Below are 13616 nucleotides of genomic sequence, written 5' to 3' on the forward strand. Positions count from 1 at the left end.
CTTGACATAGAGAATTCTTAACTTAAGTAATCCCAGTTTAAAATTATGTTATGTGTGATTGTGGAACAACTTTTTTAAGTGCATAATATCTTGGATGATTTAAAGACTAGGCCAAATAAAAATGAAGGTGTTGATTAATTCAAAAGTTTTTACTAGAATTATGGCATTCAAATTTGAAATTTCTCAGAATTCCAACTTCGTAAACTTGTTAAAAGTAGTTGGATTAGGTGTGGCTGAGAACCGCCAGCAAATATATATTAATTTATGCTAATAAATTTGATAGTTCTAGAGCATGGCAGCAAAAAAATGCTCTTAATTCATTAAATGGAGCATCTTACTTCAGTGCACTCTTCCTCATGACTGGCGTACTAAACATAAGTCTTCAAGAATCAATATTTCTAATTTTTTCATGCCGTATTTGTTCATGATTTCAATGAAACTTTCATAATAAGTCAACTAAAATAACAATATTAAATTACAACTAACCTTAAAAGAACAGAGGAAATAATATAATACAGTAATTTACCATTCATTTTTAAAAAAGCAATCTCCAAAATGGAATATAAACTTACTGGTGTAAAACAGTTTTTGGATCACCAACTTCTCCTCCATCACCAATAGTCAAAGTATCATATCCTATTTCAAGGTCAAATTCTTCAAAATTTATTTGAATAACCTGCAGAGTAAGATAATTGCATGAAATAATGTTGCAAGTGTATGAAGATAAAAAATACAATATTATGTAGCAAAATGTCTAAAATTATTGAATAGTAATAATCATAATATGATACTTGCTGAGAATAAAACAGTGGTTTAGCACAACACATGAATTGTTGTTTTTATTCTGACCTACATTTTGTGTTACAGAATCTCAAGTTCCTTCATTTCTGTTGTGCTTCTCTTGTGAAATATAAAATCTAAATAATGACTAGAGGCAGCAAAATGAGGTGGCAGCATGTGGTCAAAGCTCCACTTACTTATTCCTCAGTGGATTGTTAATACTCTTTAATGTGAAATTATATTGTAGTCTCAAGAAAAAAAAAAGTTTTTGCACATTTTTACTGCATCACCGGTAAATAAAACAAGGCACAATACATTGCTGACCCCATTTATTTACTGAGGGCACTGTTTTACATAGGGCACAAATATAATAATAAAAGCTACTGAAATGTTTTCAGTCACTGACATTAACGTAACTACCTTTACAAAAAAGTCAGATAGTCAAGCATTGAGACCTAGTTGGACACCAATTGCAACAAGTGAAAAAAAAGAATGGAGCTGGTGTAGGTGCCTAAGGAAATGAATGAAGGAACATTGGGGATTGTTGTGTAGGAAATCCTGATTTAGCCTGAACACTGGTCCAAGGATGCAATGTAGTGAAGGAACAGACACCAGAAAGGATGCATTTAGGGTGGCTGAAGAAGGTAAGTGAACAGAAAGTGGTTAAAATAAAAATAAAATAAAAAAACCCTCACCACTCACCTTTCAGCCACTCACATTCCTGCCTGCCCACTGTACAATCCTTCTTTGCAATAAATCTATCGGGTATTCACTCAGAGCTAACACATCTGGACTCGAGTTAGACAAAAGAGTGGGCAAGGAGCAGCAGGGGTAGCCAGAGAGGTGAGTAGTGAGGTGAGCATAGTTTTTTCTTTTTAACCTATGTCAGTCCTATACTGATAAGCAAGATTGAGTCTGTAGCCATCTGCCATTTTGCTGAATTTGCAAAAAGCAAATAAAAAATCTTTTATGTCCAGAATGTGGATTTTTGTACAATTCAAGTAAAATTCAATCCCACTTGAATAAATTCACCAATCTTTAATTAATAGCATACTGAAACACAAATTTAAGTATTCCATGTCAACAATTTTATTTCAGATTTAAATCACAGAATAACAAAAAAGTATCATTTACTGCGCAATGTTTTTAGGAGTTTTGATATACGTAGCTAGTTGAAATGGTCAATTTTATGTTTTTAAACATAGCGCTATACCTGAAAGAATGAATGATACACAAGTAAAATATATTGCACTATGAATTTTAGGAATTTTAGCAATATTACAAAAGTCATGTTTAATTTTAGCCTCACTTCAAGGCTCTGTGGGGAATTTAATAAACAGTTTTTAATACCTGCTTTAATATAAAATAAAATGCTGAAAGCAATGCATTTAAAATAATTCTGTTAGAAATCCTTCTACTTAACCTATGCTTAGTTGTTTAGAATCACAATTTTACATTCATCTATACAGTGGCATGTAAAAGTTTGGGCACCACTGGTCAAAAATTACTGTTATTGTGAACAGATAAGCAAGCTGAAGATGAAATGATCTCTAAAAGGGCTAAAGTTAAATATAACACATTTCCTTTGAACTTTAGGCAAAAACAAAAATATTTTGTATATTTTTACATTTTAAAATTTACAAAAAGGAAAATGGGCCAATGCAAAAATTTGTGTTCCTTTCGAGATTTTTGGGCTAAAATAACTTTGACCAAGGTAGACCTTAATTAGCCTGGTAGGGTTATGGATAGAGATGGGCGGACCCCTGGATGTTCGGGTCCAGCGGGTTTGGTTGAAAAGTTTTAAAAAATATGAGTTTAGGTACCAGAACAATACTCGGACCTGAAACCACAACCTGAGGCTGCGTTACCAGCAGGGCTGAACTGCGGTGACCATCCTCCGGTGAGAGATGATACTGCAGTGAACTCAGCTCTCCCTGGAGGGAGGTCAGCGCAGCTCAACCCAGCTGGCAACACAGCCTCAGTGACTGAAGGTAACCTTGAAGATGTCACTGCTAGTCACTGATGCTGCAGATATGGATTACTACATGGGACAGAACGTTGGACAAGTGAAGGATGTGGTTGTTTTTTATTTTTGCTTTCTTACAGGAGATGAGGGATTCAATGGAATGGGAATTAGGTGAGTAGAAGCGTGTTTGTTATTTTTGAATAAAAAATTTTTGCATAAAAAAAGGAAAAGCATGTCTTGTTTTCATTTCAAATAAAAGACTATCCTTGCTGTGTCTCTATTTACAAAACAACTGTAGGATTAGTAAAAGATAGGTGTCTTAAAGACAAAACAAAGGTGACATCAACTGCACAAATATGAACCCCATTTGCCACAGCTACAGGGCAAGTGGGAAGAGCTGGGCATCTAATAGATGTGCCTTTTCTGGGCAGGTGTGGGCTTCTATTTTTAGGCTGGGGTCAATATCTATGGCCCCTTCCCAGTCTGAGAATACCAGCCACCAGCTGTCTTCTTTAGCAAGGCTGGTTGTCAAAAATGGGGGGACCTCAAACCATTTTTTTAAATTATTTACTTATTTAGATCACAGGCTGATGAATACTCCCATCAGCCGCCACCTGCTCTCACTGTTATTAGCAGCAGCAGGCGACAGCTTACAGGAGCAGCAGTCCCATCAGCTGACACCAGTGGCTGGAGGAAACTTTATACCTCCAAACACACCTGGTGTTCGGGGGCCTAATCCGAACAGTAACACAGACTTCCTGATGAAGCCCATGTTCTATGCCCATAACTGAACAGTAGGTGATGCAAATTTACCAGCTTTATGAAAACTCAGCCTATAACCTTGTGCCAAAAGCAGCAGCCATGGGTTCTTCTAAGCAGCTGACTAGCACTCTGAAAATGAAAATGGTGGAGGCCCATGGAGCTTCCACGGAGGCCCACTGAGCAGGAGAAGGCTATAAGAAGATAGCAAAGGAACAATGGCGGTCAAAATAAAGTCTAGAAGACCAAAGTAAATTTCAATAAGAGCTGCTTGTAAGATTAAAATATAAGATATGAAAAATATATATTTTTTACCTAAATACCAATGAAATGTGTCATGTTTAACTTTAGCTTTTTTAGAGATTACTTCATCTTCAACTTGCTTAACTGCTCACAATAACAGTAATTTTGACTAGGGTGCCTAAACTTTTACATGCCACTGTATATGATTTTAAAAATATAAATGTAAATTTGAAAAGAATGAGTATATGTTCATCCTTGCTCTGCACTGATCATTGTGATCAGTGCAAATCAGGAGAGGAAGGCTACTGGAATCAGAATACAGGCTGATTTAATATCAACTGCTCAGCTCATGCAGCTTCCTTTCAAGTCTTGCTCAGGATCTGAAAGATGTGGCAATGTATAGTGCATATGTGTCTGTGTGTGTGTTTAAATGTGCAGATCTCATTTTGTATAATATGTTCTTCTGAATAAACCCATAAGAAGATATTTTACTTCCAGCACTTTAACAAGTAATGGGAGGATGAGGTGGTTAGTTCACACTGCCGATATGGATGTTAAGAAACCAGAAAACAACAATATGGATACATGCATTTTACTCTTAACGTATTTCAAAGTATATCCAACTGCATCCTCAAGAAAACCACAGTATTGCTTTTTAGTGGTTTCTTGGAATCCACATCGGCGGCTCAGATTACCGCTTTCATCCTCCTACCACTAGTTTATTACAACGGATTTCCTACTATGTAGGTGGTGCAGCAGCTGATCCATCTGAAATCCTTTATTGTGGATCAATACAACCTCGATAGGTGAGCAGTTCCCTCTTTCACCTAACATTATTTTCTGCCATCGGATAAGAACCTATTGTAACTTGGTGTCCATTCGATTTTCACTTCTATCACTTAATAACACATACCAATTTTATCACTGAGAGCAGATCCAGATGACTGAAGGTTTCTTTATATTTCTATGTTGATGTATTTTGCACTAAGTTCAGTAAATACATATTGGAAAATTTGGACCTATATTTTCCCTTGAATCTCTAGCTGAAATCTTAGATATAACTGAGTGTTTCTGGCATGGAATTGCAGTACCAATTTCTACCAATCCACGGGAATATTCTGTGTGTGCCTATATGTGCAGGTAGCAGAGCTGTGTGCGTATGTGTATGTACATATGTACCAGAGCTGTGTGTATAAAACGCACTGCAAATAGACACTATGAATAGATTTATTACCTCACTATTCTACCCTAGTACAATAAAATTAGTGATAATGACCCCTCCAGTTTAAACTACCAAGAAAGTTAGAATTAATAGGAATTTTTTTTTCCTATTTCTTGCTGTCCAGACCTAGGGTGCATACTATATAAGGCAAGGTGTGTCTTATAGTATGAAAACTGGCAGTTATTTTTTTAGTTTCTTATTTTCTTTATCAAAATTCAAACCCCCTTCCGAAAAAGATGTAACAAGAAATATTAGGTAAGCAGGTACTCCTGCATTATAATATTACATTGGCTGCAAGTGTATGGGTGTAACATTTCATTAATAAAAAAGCACGCAAAAAAGACATTTTTGACACACACTTTGTGATGTACAAAGTGCATTACAGTCAAGTGTGACAAGCGAAAACATTGCCTCTAGTATCTCTCCTATCTCTCTCTCCTATTTGCAAATTAATCTCTGTATAGTTTGCAAACCACCAAACTCATCTTTTTCAGTTCTTCTGTTCTAAAACAAACTACTGTGCTGGGCATTTGTCCACAATATTTGGCTTATTCTTCCTGACTCCATTGCTGAGTTGTGAGAACTGATGTTTTCTCACTATCCTTAACCCCTTATCGACCACCGATATGGCTTTTTAACGGTGGCAGTAAAGGGTATTTATGCCTCAGCGCTGCTTTTTAATGGCGCTGATAAATAAGAATATAGCACCCACCAGGATCGAAATTTCTCTGGGGTCTCGCCTACCGGGGATAGCTGAGACTCCAGAGAACATGATTTGGGTTGGTTTTTACAAACCCCAGTGTTGCGGTGGCCAATTTTCCATTTAATTTCACTCTCCTCTGATGTGATCGCACATCAGAGGAGAGAGAAATGGGGTCCCCCAATACCTCCCTGGTGCCTTCGGTGTCCCTGCATCTCCACATGAAGTCCCCGGCGTCTTCTTCCGGGAAGAAAATGGCAGATGCATTGGCATTGCACCCACCGAGATATGCCATCCAGCACCTGGAAACAGAAGGAAATTTTCCAATTGGTTCATTTTCATCACTGTGATAGACCCTTTCACAGTGATTAAATAAAAAATAGCAAATTAACCCCCCTTATCACCATCTTAGTTAGTTAAAAATAGTAAAGTAAAAATAAGTATTTATTTCCATTCTTCCATTAGGGTTAGAGTTGGGCTAAAGCTCATATTGGGCTAAGATTATGGTTAGGGTTGGGCTAAAGTTAGGGTTAGGGTTGGGGCTAGTGTTGGGTTGAGACTAGGGTTTAGAGTTGGACTAAAGTTGGGATAGGGCTAGAGGTAGGGTTGGGGCTAGTGTTAGGGTTTGGCTAAAGGTAGGGTTGGAGCTAGTGTTAGGGTTGGGCTAAAGATAAAGGTTGGGGTTAGGGTTTGGTTGGGGTTAAAGTTGGGGCTAGGGTTGGGCTCGGGTTAGGGCTAGGGTTAGGGTTGGGCTAAAGTTAGGGTTTGGGCTAGGGTTAGGGTTTTGGCTATGGTTGGGATTACGGTTAGTGTTGGGATTAGAGTTAGGGGAATGTAAGGGTTAGGTTTGTATTTATGGTTATGATTAGGGTTTGGATTAGGATTAGTGGTGTGTTGGGGTTAGGGTTTTGGTTAGGGTTATGGTTAGGGTGGGGATTAAGGTTAGAAGTGTGCTGGGTTTAGGATTGGAGTTAGAATTAGGTGGTTCCATGGTTTAGGTACATCAGGGGGTCTCCAAACGTGAAATGGCACCACCATTGATTCCAGCCAATTTTGCATTCAAAATGTAAAATGGTGCTCCTTCCCTTCTGAGCCCTGCCATGCACACAAACAGTGGCTTTCCCCCAATATGGGGTGACAGCATACTCAGGACAAATTGCACAACTTTTGAGGTCTAATTTCTCATTTTACCTTTGAGAAAATAAAAGAATGGAGGCAAAAAGATAATTTTTGTGGAAAAATATGATTTTTTATTTTCATGGCTCTACGTCATTCTTCTGTGAAGCACTTGGGGGTTGAAAGGGCTCACCACACATCAAGATAAGTTCCTTGGGGGGTCTAGTTTCCAAAATGGGGCTACTTGTTGGGGTTTCCACTGTTTAGGCACATCAGGGGCTCTCCAAATGTGACATGGTGTCCGATCTTAATTCCAGCCAATTCTGCATTGAAAAAGTGAAGCAGTGCTTCTTCTCTTCCAAGCTCTGCTGTGTGCCCAAACAGTGTTTTTTCTCTACACATGGGGTATCTGCATATTCTAGAGAAATTGCACATCAAATTTTGTGGTTCATTTTCTCTTTTCACACTTGTAAAAATTAAAAAATGGTTCTGAAGCAAAATGTTTGCAAAAAGTTACATGCCCATTTTTTCCTTCCACGTTGCTTCAGTTGCTGTGAAGCACATAAAAGACTATTAAACTTCTTGAATGTGGTTTTGAGCAACTTGAGGGGTGCAGTTTTCAGATGGTTGAACTTTTGAGTATTTTCTGTCATGTAGACCCCTCAAAATGACTTCAAATGTGATGTGGTCCAAAAAATGGTTTTGTAAATATTGTGGTAAAAATGAGAAATGGCTGGTCAACTTTTAAGCCTTATAACTTCCTAATAAAAAAAAATTCCAAAATTGTGTTGATGAAAAGTAGGCTTGTGGGAAATGCTATTTATTAAGTATTTTGTGTTTCTCTAATTTAAGGGCATAGAAAGTAAAATTTGAAAATTTCAACATTTTAAAAATGTTTGCCATATTTACATTTTTTCATAACTAAACACAAGTCATTTTAAAGAAATTTTACTACTAACATGAAGCACAGTATGTGATCAAAAAAGACTCTGAATCAGCTGGATCCGTTAAAGCGTTCTAGAGTTATAACCACATAAAATGACAGTGGTCGGAATTGTAAGAATTGGCTTGGTCACTAAGTACCAAATTGGCTCTTTCACTTATGGGTTAATCAACTGAAAATGGCTGTTGGATTCCTTGGCTTGGCTTTATTCAGGTTCGGATCTTCTCTCCTGATTTGCGAAGCTATGCCATGTGATGTTATAGCAACAAGGCATTATTATGAAGCGCATGCAGTCAACTGGCAGTCCAACCAATTTCTTTATGAGTTTGGGGACTTTCTAACTTTACCGTGTCAGTTTTTTTCATCGACAAGGATCAGGCATGTTTCATTCCCAATCTTTCTATTGTTATTGAGAATAATCCACCACCAGAGGTGTCTAACAGCTGTTAATGCCACTCTCCACACTGAAAGCACCAGCATACCAATTGTGCAGTATCAGTATATGTGGAGGCAAGGAGGAATTGCTGTGTGCTGAGAAAACATTTGGCACTCTGGTATTGAGGTTGTATGAACACCTTTAACCCCCTCATGCTGTAGCCTATTTTCATTTTTGCATTTCCGTGTTTTGTTCCTCTGCTACCCAGAGCCATAACTTTTTTATTTTTCGATCAATATGGCCAAGTGATGGCATGTTTTTTTGTGGGACGAGTTGTACTTTTTATTGACACCATTGGCTTTACCTTATCATTCCAAGTGTAGTGAAATGCGAAAAAAAGTGCACTTCCACAGCTGTTTTTTTTTTTACCAATTTCACCAAATGCTAAAACTGACATGCCATTATGATTCTCTAGGGGTCATTATGAGTTAGTATACACCAAACATTTATAGGTTATTTTTTTACTTAAGCGGTGAAAAAAAAAGTGTCATTTTCGGAGAAACGTAGCGTCTCCATTTTTCATGATCTGCAGCTTATTTTTGTGTTCGGAGCTGAAGTTTTATTGATACCATTGTTGCGATGACCATAAAAGCATAATTATTGCGTTTTGATTTTTTTTCACTATGCCGTTTACCGATCGGATTAATTCTTTTTATACCTTGATAGATTGGGCAAATTCTGAATGCAGCAATACCAAATATGTGTATTTTTTTATTGTTTTATTTTGAATGTAGAGAATGGGGGTGATTTGAACTTTTATATTTTTTTATTTTTTTAAAACTTTTTTTACTTTTCACTTGCTTCAATAGTCTCCATGGGAGACTAGAAGCTGCGATCGCTTGTGCTACACAGAGCAGGACTTCAGCCCTGCTCTATGTAGCAGAAATGCTTACTTGCTATGAGGGCCAACCACTGGGTGGCGTTCATAGCAATCACGCAATGACACCCACAGGGGTCTGCTGCAGACTTTGGGTTGTCATGCCAACCCATTGGCAATCCTCGGTTATGTGACACGGGCACGATGGGTGGGATTAGTGACATGTTTCCAGCGCAATCTCGTTAAATGCTGTTGTCAGAGATTGTCAGCAGCATTTAACAGGTTAATAGCCATGGGTGGATCGCGATTCCACCCGCGGCTTTTGGGGCACATGTCAGCTGTTCAAATCAGCTGACATGTGTCAGGAAAGATGTGGGATCAGTTCCAGAGCCCACATCAAAGGGAGAGACATGACATGCACTGTACATGTACAGTGCATGTTGTGAAGGGCTCTTAAAGTGAACCTGGAAATTATATTCCAGTAAGTCTAAACTCTATTGTTGGTAAAATATTTGAAGGGTTTCTAAGGGATGTTATTCTGGATTATATCAATAAGAATAACTGTTTAACTTCATATTAGGATGAGTTTATGAGGAAATGCTCCTGTCAAACCAATATAACCAGCTTTTATGAAGAGGTAAGCTATAGACTGGACCAAGGTGAGTCATTGGATGTGGCATATCATGATTTTTCCAAAGTGTTTGACTCCGTGCCACACGAAAGGTTGGTACAAAAAATAAGAATTTTGGGCCTGGGGGAAAATGCGTGTAAATGGGTAAGTAAATGGCTTAGTGATAGAAAGCAGAGGGTGGTTATAAGTAATATATTCTCTAACTGGGTCGCTGTGACCAGTGAGATACCACAGGTGTCGGTGTTGGGACCTATTCTCTTCAGCATGTTTATTAACGATCTGGTAGAAGGTTTAAACAGTAAAATATCAATATTTGCAGATGATACAAAACTATGTAAAGCAGTCAATACAAGAGAAGATAGAATTCTACAGATGGATCTGGATAAGTTGGAAACTTGGGCCGAAAGGTGGAAGATGTGGTTTAACACTGATAAATGTAAGGTGTTGCACATGGGAAGAAGGAATCAATATCACCATTACACACTGAGTGGGAAATCACTGTGTAAATCTGACATTGATGGACTTGGGGAACCTAGTTAATGATAAACTTACCTGGAGCAACCAGTGCCAGGCAGCGGCTGCCAAGGCAAACAGGAATATGGGGTTCATTAAAAGAGGTCTGGATACACATGATGAGAGCATTATACTGCCTCTGTACAAATCCCTGACTAGGCCGCACATGGAGTACTGTGTACAGTTTTGGGCTCCGGTGCTCTGGAAGGATAAAATTGAACTAGAGTGATTACAAAGGAGGGCAACAAAATTAATAAAGGGGATGAGGGAACTACAATACCCAGAGAGATTAACAAAATTAGGATTATTTAGTAAAGAAAAAAGAGTACTGAGAGGCGATCAAATAACCATAAGTATATAAGGGGACATTAAAAATATCTCTCCGAGAATCTGTTTATACCAAGGAAGGTGACGGTCACAAGGGGGCATTCTCTACATCTGGAGGAGAGAAGGTTTCTCCACCAACATAGAAGAGGATTCTTTACTGTTAGGACAGTGAGAATCTGGAATTCCTTGCCTGAGGAGGTGGTGATGGTGAACACAGCCAAGGGGTTCAAGAGAGGCCTGGATGTCTTCCTGGAGAATAAGAATATTGTATCTTATAGTGATTAGGTTCTTTAGAAGGACGTAGATCTGGGGATTTATTCTGATGGAATATAGGCTGAACTGGATGAACAAATGTCTTTTTTTGGCCTTGCTAACTATGTATGTTACTATGAAGAGGTTAAAAATATAAGATGTAAATTAACTTTTCCTGCTCTTATTTTCAAAGATTGTTCTTATCCATGAAAATTTGTGTTCTACAATCAACGCACCTGCATATATTCACATGGTCATAGACTTCCCATAAGACAGATAATTTTGAAATATAATTCTGAGTATGGCTTTGGTAATATTCCCACCACTTGCACTAAACTGCAAGATGTTATTATTTCCATAACATGTAGGATGGGAAATTGCAGCATGATCAATTACTGCTCAGGGAATTCCAGTTTAATGGTAGCACATTAAAAAAATAGCCGAAGAGTCTTCCGAGGTTTAATCTATTTGGCTGGACGGATGTTCTAAACTGACTGTGGAATTAATGTAATTGGCTGCCATGGTTACTGTAGTTTTAGTTTCCTACCTCAGAAGGAGATCAAGGGTTCACATTTACTTGCAAAGCAATATACAAAATACAAAAAATGCCAAAATAATGGATAAATTAGAAGCTATACATTAAGTTTCTAATAATGTCTGAAGCCCTGTTGTGTAAAATGACAGATACGATGGCAGAATCTTAAAGGACTGTATTTTAGTAAATGGCGTAAATTGGACTCCATTGGTCTCAACATGTGATGATCCTGGCACAATTTTTACTTTTATTAATCTGTTCCTATTACTTAACAGAAGATTGATTAAAATGGTGAAGTACCACTTGACATTCTCATTATATGTACCATTGCCAAACTTAGAGATGGGCAGCCATGCAGAAGCATGAAGCAAATTTGTTCTCCCTGGTCAACAAACCTTCACAGATTTCCTGGGAAAAGACTGTCATGAATCTTAATATCGAAAGTATAGCTTTTCTATGTAGATATTGTGGAGGTGTTATTTGATAATTATTTGTTGTCATTATTTCAGCACTATATGATTATATGTACCTTTACAATATGGGAGGAGATACCGCTAACATTTTTACTCATGGTCATAGTCAGCGCTTAATAGTGGGAAAGATGAAATGAAGGATCCACAAAGTTTCAGTTCTGACAATGAGCCTTTTTTATGTACGTTTTTCAAATGCGATGATCCTTTTTCACAATTGAGCCAAAATATTTTTTACATGGGCTTGGAATAAATTCAATCTTTTCCTTTTTCAAAATGGGAGTGCTGCCATTCTTTATTGCTTGTACTTTATAGTCCAGTGGCCGGGACTGTCTAGTTTCCACCAGCTTTTTTGATGGGTGCTGATTTAGTCTCCTTTTTCTGATATAGATAGATAACTGATAGATAAATAGATAGACAGATAGATAAATAGATAAATTCCTAGAGAGAGAAATGTTATATATTATTGAAAATGTAACATTTTATCAGTCAGTGTTTGCTACCAGAGCCTTTATTTGATACAAGTTTAAATCTGTTATGAAAACATTATACATTCAATAGATACATAGACAGATCAATAGATTGATTGATTGATAGATATGCAGACAGATAGGTTGACAATATAGTCACTTGCCTTGTTAGGATTTTCTGCAGTGATCACCCAGACACATTGGGCATTGCTATCATATTGAAATGGAAAATTAGGAGATGTGAATGTGCCACCTGGACCCTGGAGATTAGACCCACACGTTTTTACTGAAAAAGAGAAGAATTCTTAATTAGTACAAAAAAATCCAGACTAATTATACTTTGAGAGAATTCAGAGAGAATGAACATCATCTAGAGGGACTACCACAAGTGAGAGGATCTTCTTAAGAATTTATTGCATTGTAGTATCCTAGACCCCTGTTAGTATGGGAATTTTTAAGGTTTGAGTAAGGTTAGGTTTTATTTTTACACGACAGTCAATTATTTGAATAGTAATTAGCTATTTTATATGTACACATCAACCAACTGTGTAAATATTTTTTTATGGCCATCATAAACACCCTTGCAAAAAAAAGTATAGTGGCTGTTGCATCACGGAACATGTTCACCTTCGTGTTCTAGTGGTGGTGTCTGAAGAGACGTGGAGTATTGCCTCCGAAAAATGTTTTCCCAGTTTAAAGTAGCGGGTCTCCTATGTGTGTAATGGCAGTAATGGAATGGACCCTCTTGATGTATGCAATGATATCAATATACCCACATACACTGCCTGCATGCCTTGCACTGATATGTACATAGCCACATAGACTTCCCTGTCTACCTAGCACTGCAATCTATATTCCCCGTATTTAGTCCTTAGAAGGACTGTTGTTTTAGCTGGATTTGTGGATTCTATGATGGTATACCCACACTAACTTATAAATCCCCAAATCTGACCCTATCTCAGCAGAAGCTCTCCCTACACTATCTGATTCTGGATGTGACTGCGATGAGCAAGGTGGAGGCAGGTCTTATATAGACCTGATGATGCTGTGCGGCCAGCCAATCCCTGTAATACCAGACCAAAGATGGCTGCGGCATTACAGTGCATGGCAGACAATCCCTGAATGCAGGGTAGGGACATGCAGGATAGGGACCTGAGCTCCCACCAAATAATAACGGAAATGCTTGGTTTTCACGGAGTACCATGAGTACAGCGATGATCGGGGAGTAGCGAGCATTACCGAGCCTGCTCGCTCATCACTAGTCCCCACAGCTGCCTGTTTCATGGCTGTTGGACAGCCGCAATACATGCAGGGATTGCCTGTTTATTTGGAATTTCCTGCATGTGTTGCAGCTGACAAATAGCCATGAGACATGCAGTCGCGGGGACTTAAACATGTTATTCATGCAAGCCGATGTCACTCGGTTAACACACGAG

At 38.1% G+C, this 13616-nt stretch overlaps 1 protein-coding gene across 8 annotated transcripts in view; it reads right to left on the minus strand.

The window, feature by feature from the left end:
- The window catches only part of CSMD3 (CUB and Sushi multiple domains 3), a 1871449-nt gene that overhangs the window by 878386 nt on the left and 979447 nt on the right, over nt 1-13616 (minus strand). For all 8 annotated transcript variants that reach the window (XM_073590214.1, XM_073590213.1, XM_073590210.1 and 5 more), the window contains 2 exons: nt 12345-12466; nt 573-676 (listed from right to left, as the gene is read on the minus strand). In XM_073590214.1, coding sequence (XP_073446315.1) covers nt 573-676; nt 12345-12466 — 226 coding nt within the window. The remainder of the gene's footprint in view (nt 1-572; nt 677-12344; nt 12467-13616) is intronic.

The sequence above is a fragment of the Dendrobates tinctorius genome, unplaced genomic scaffold, assembly GCF_039654945.1.
Source record: "Dendrobates tinctorius isolate UK_male_01 unplaced genomic scaffold, ASM3965494v1 ptg000116l, whole genome shotgun sequence".
Lineage (NCBI taxonomy): Eukaryota > Metazoa > Chordata > Amphibia > Anura > Dendrobatidae > Dendrobates > Dendrobates tinctorius.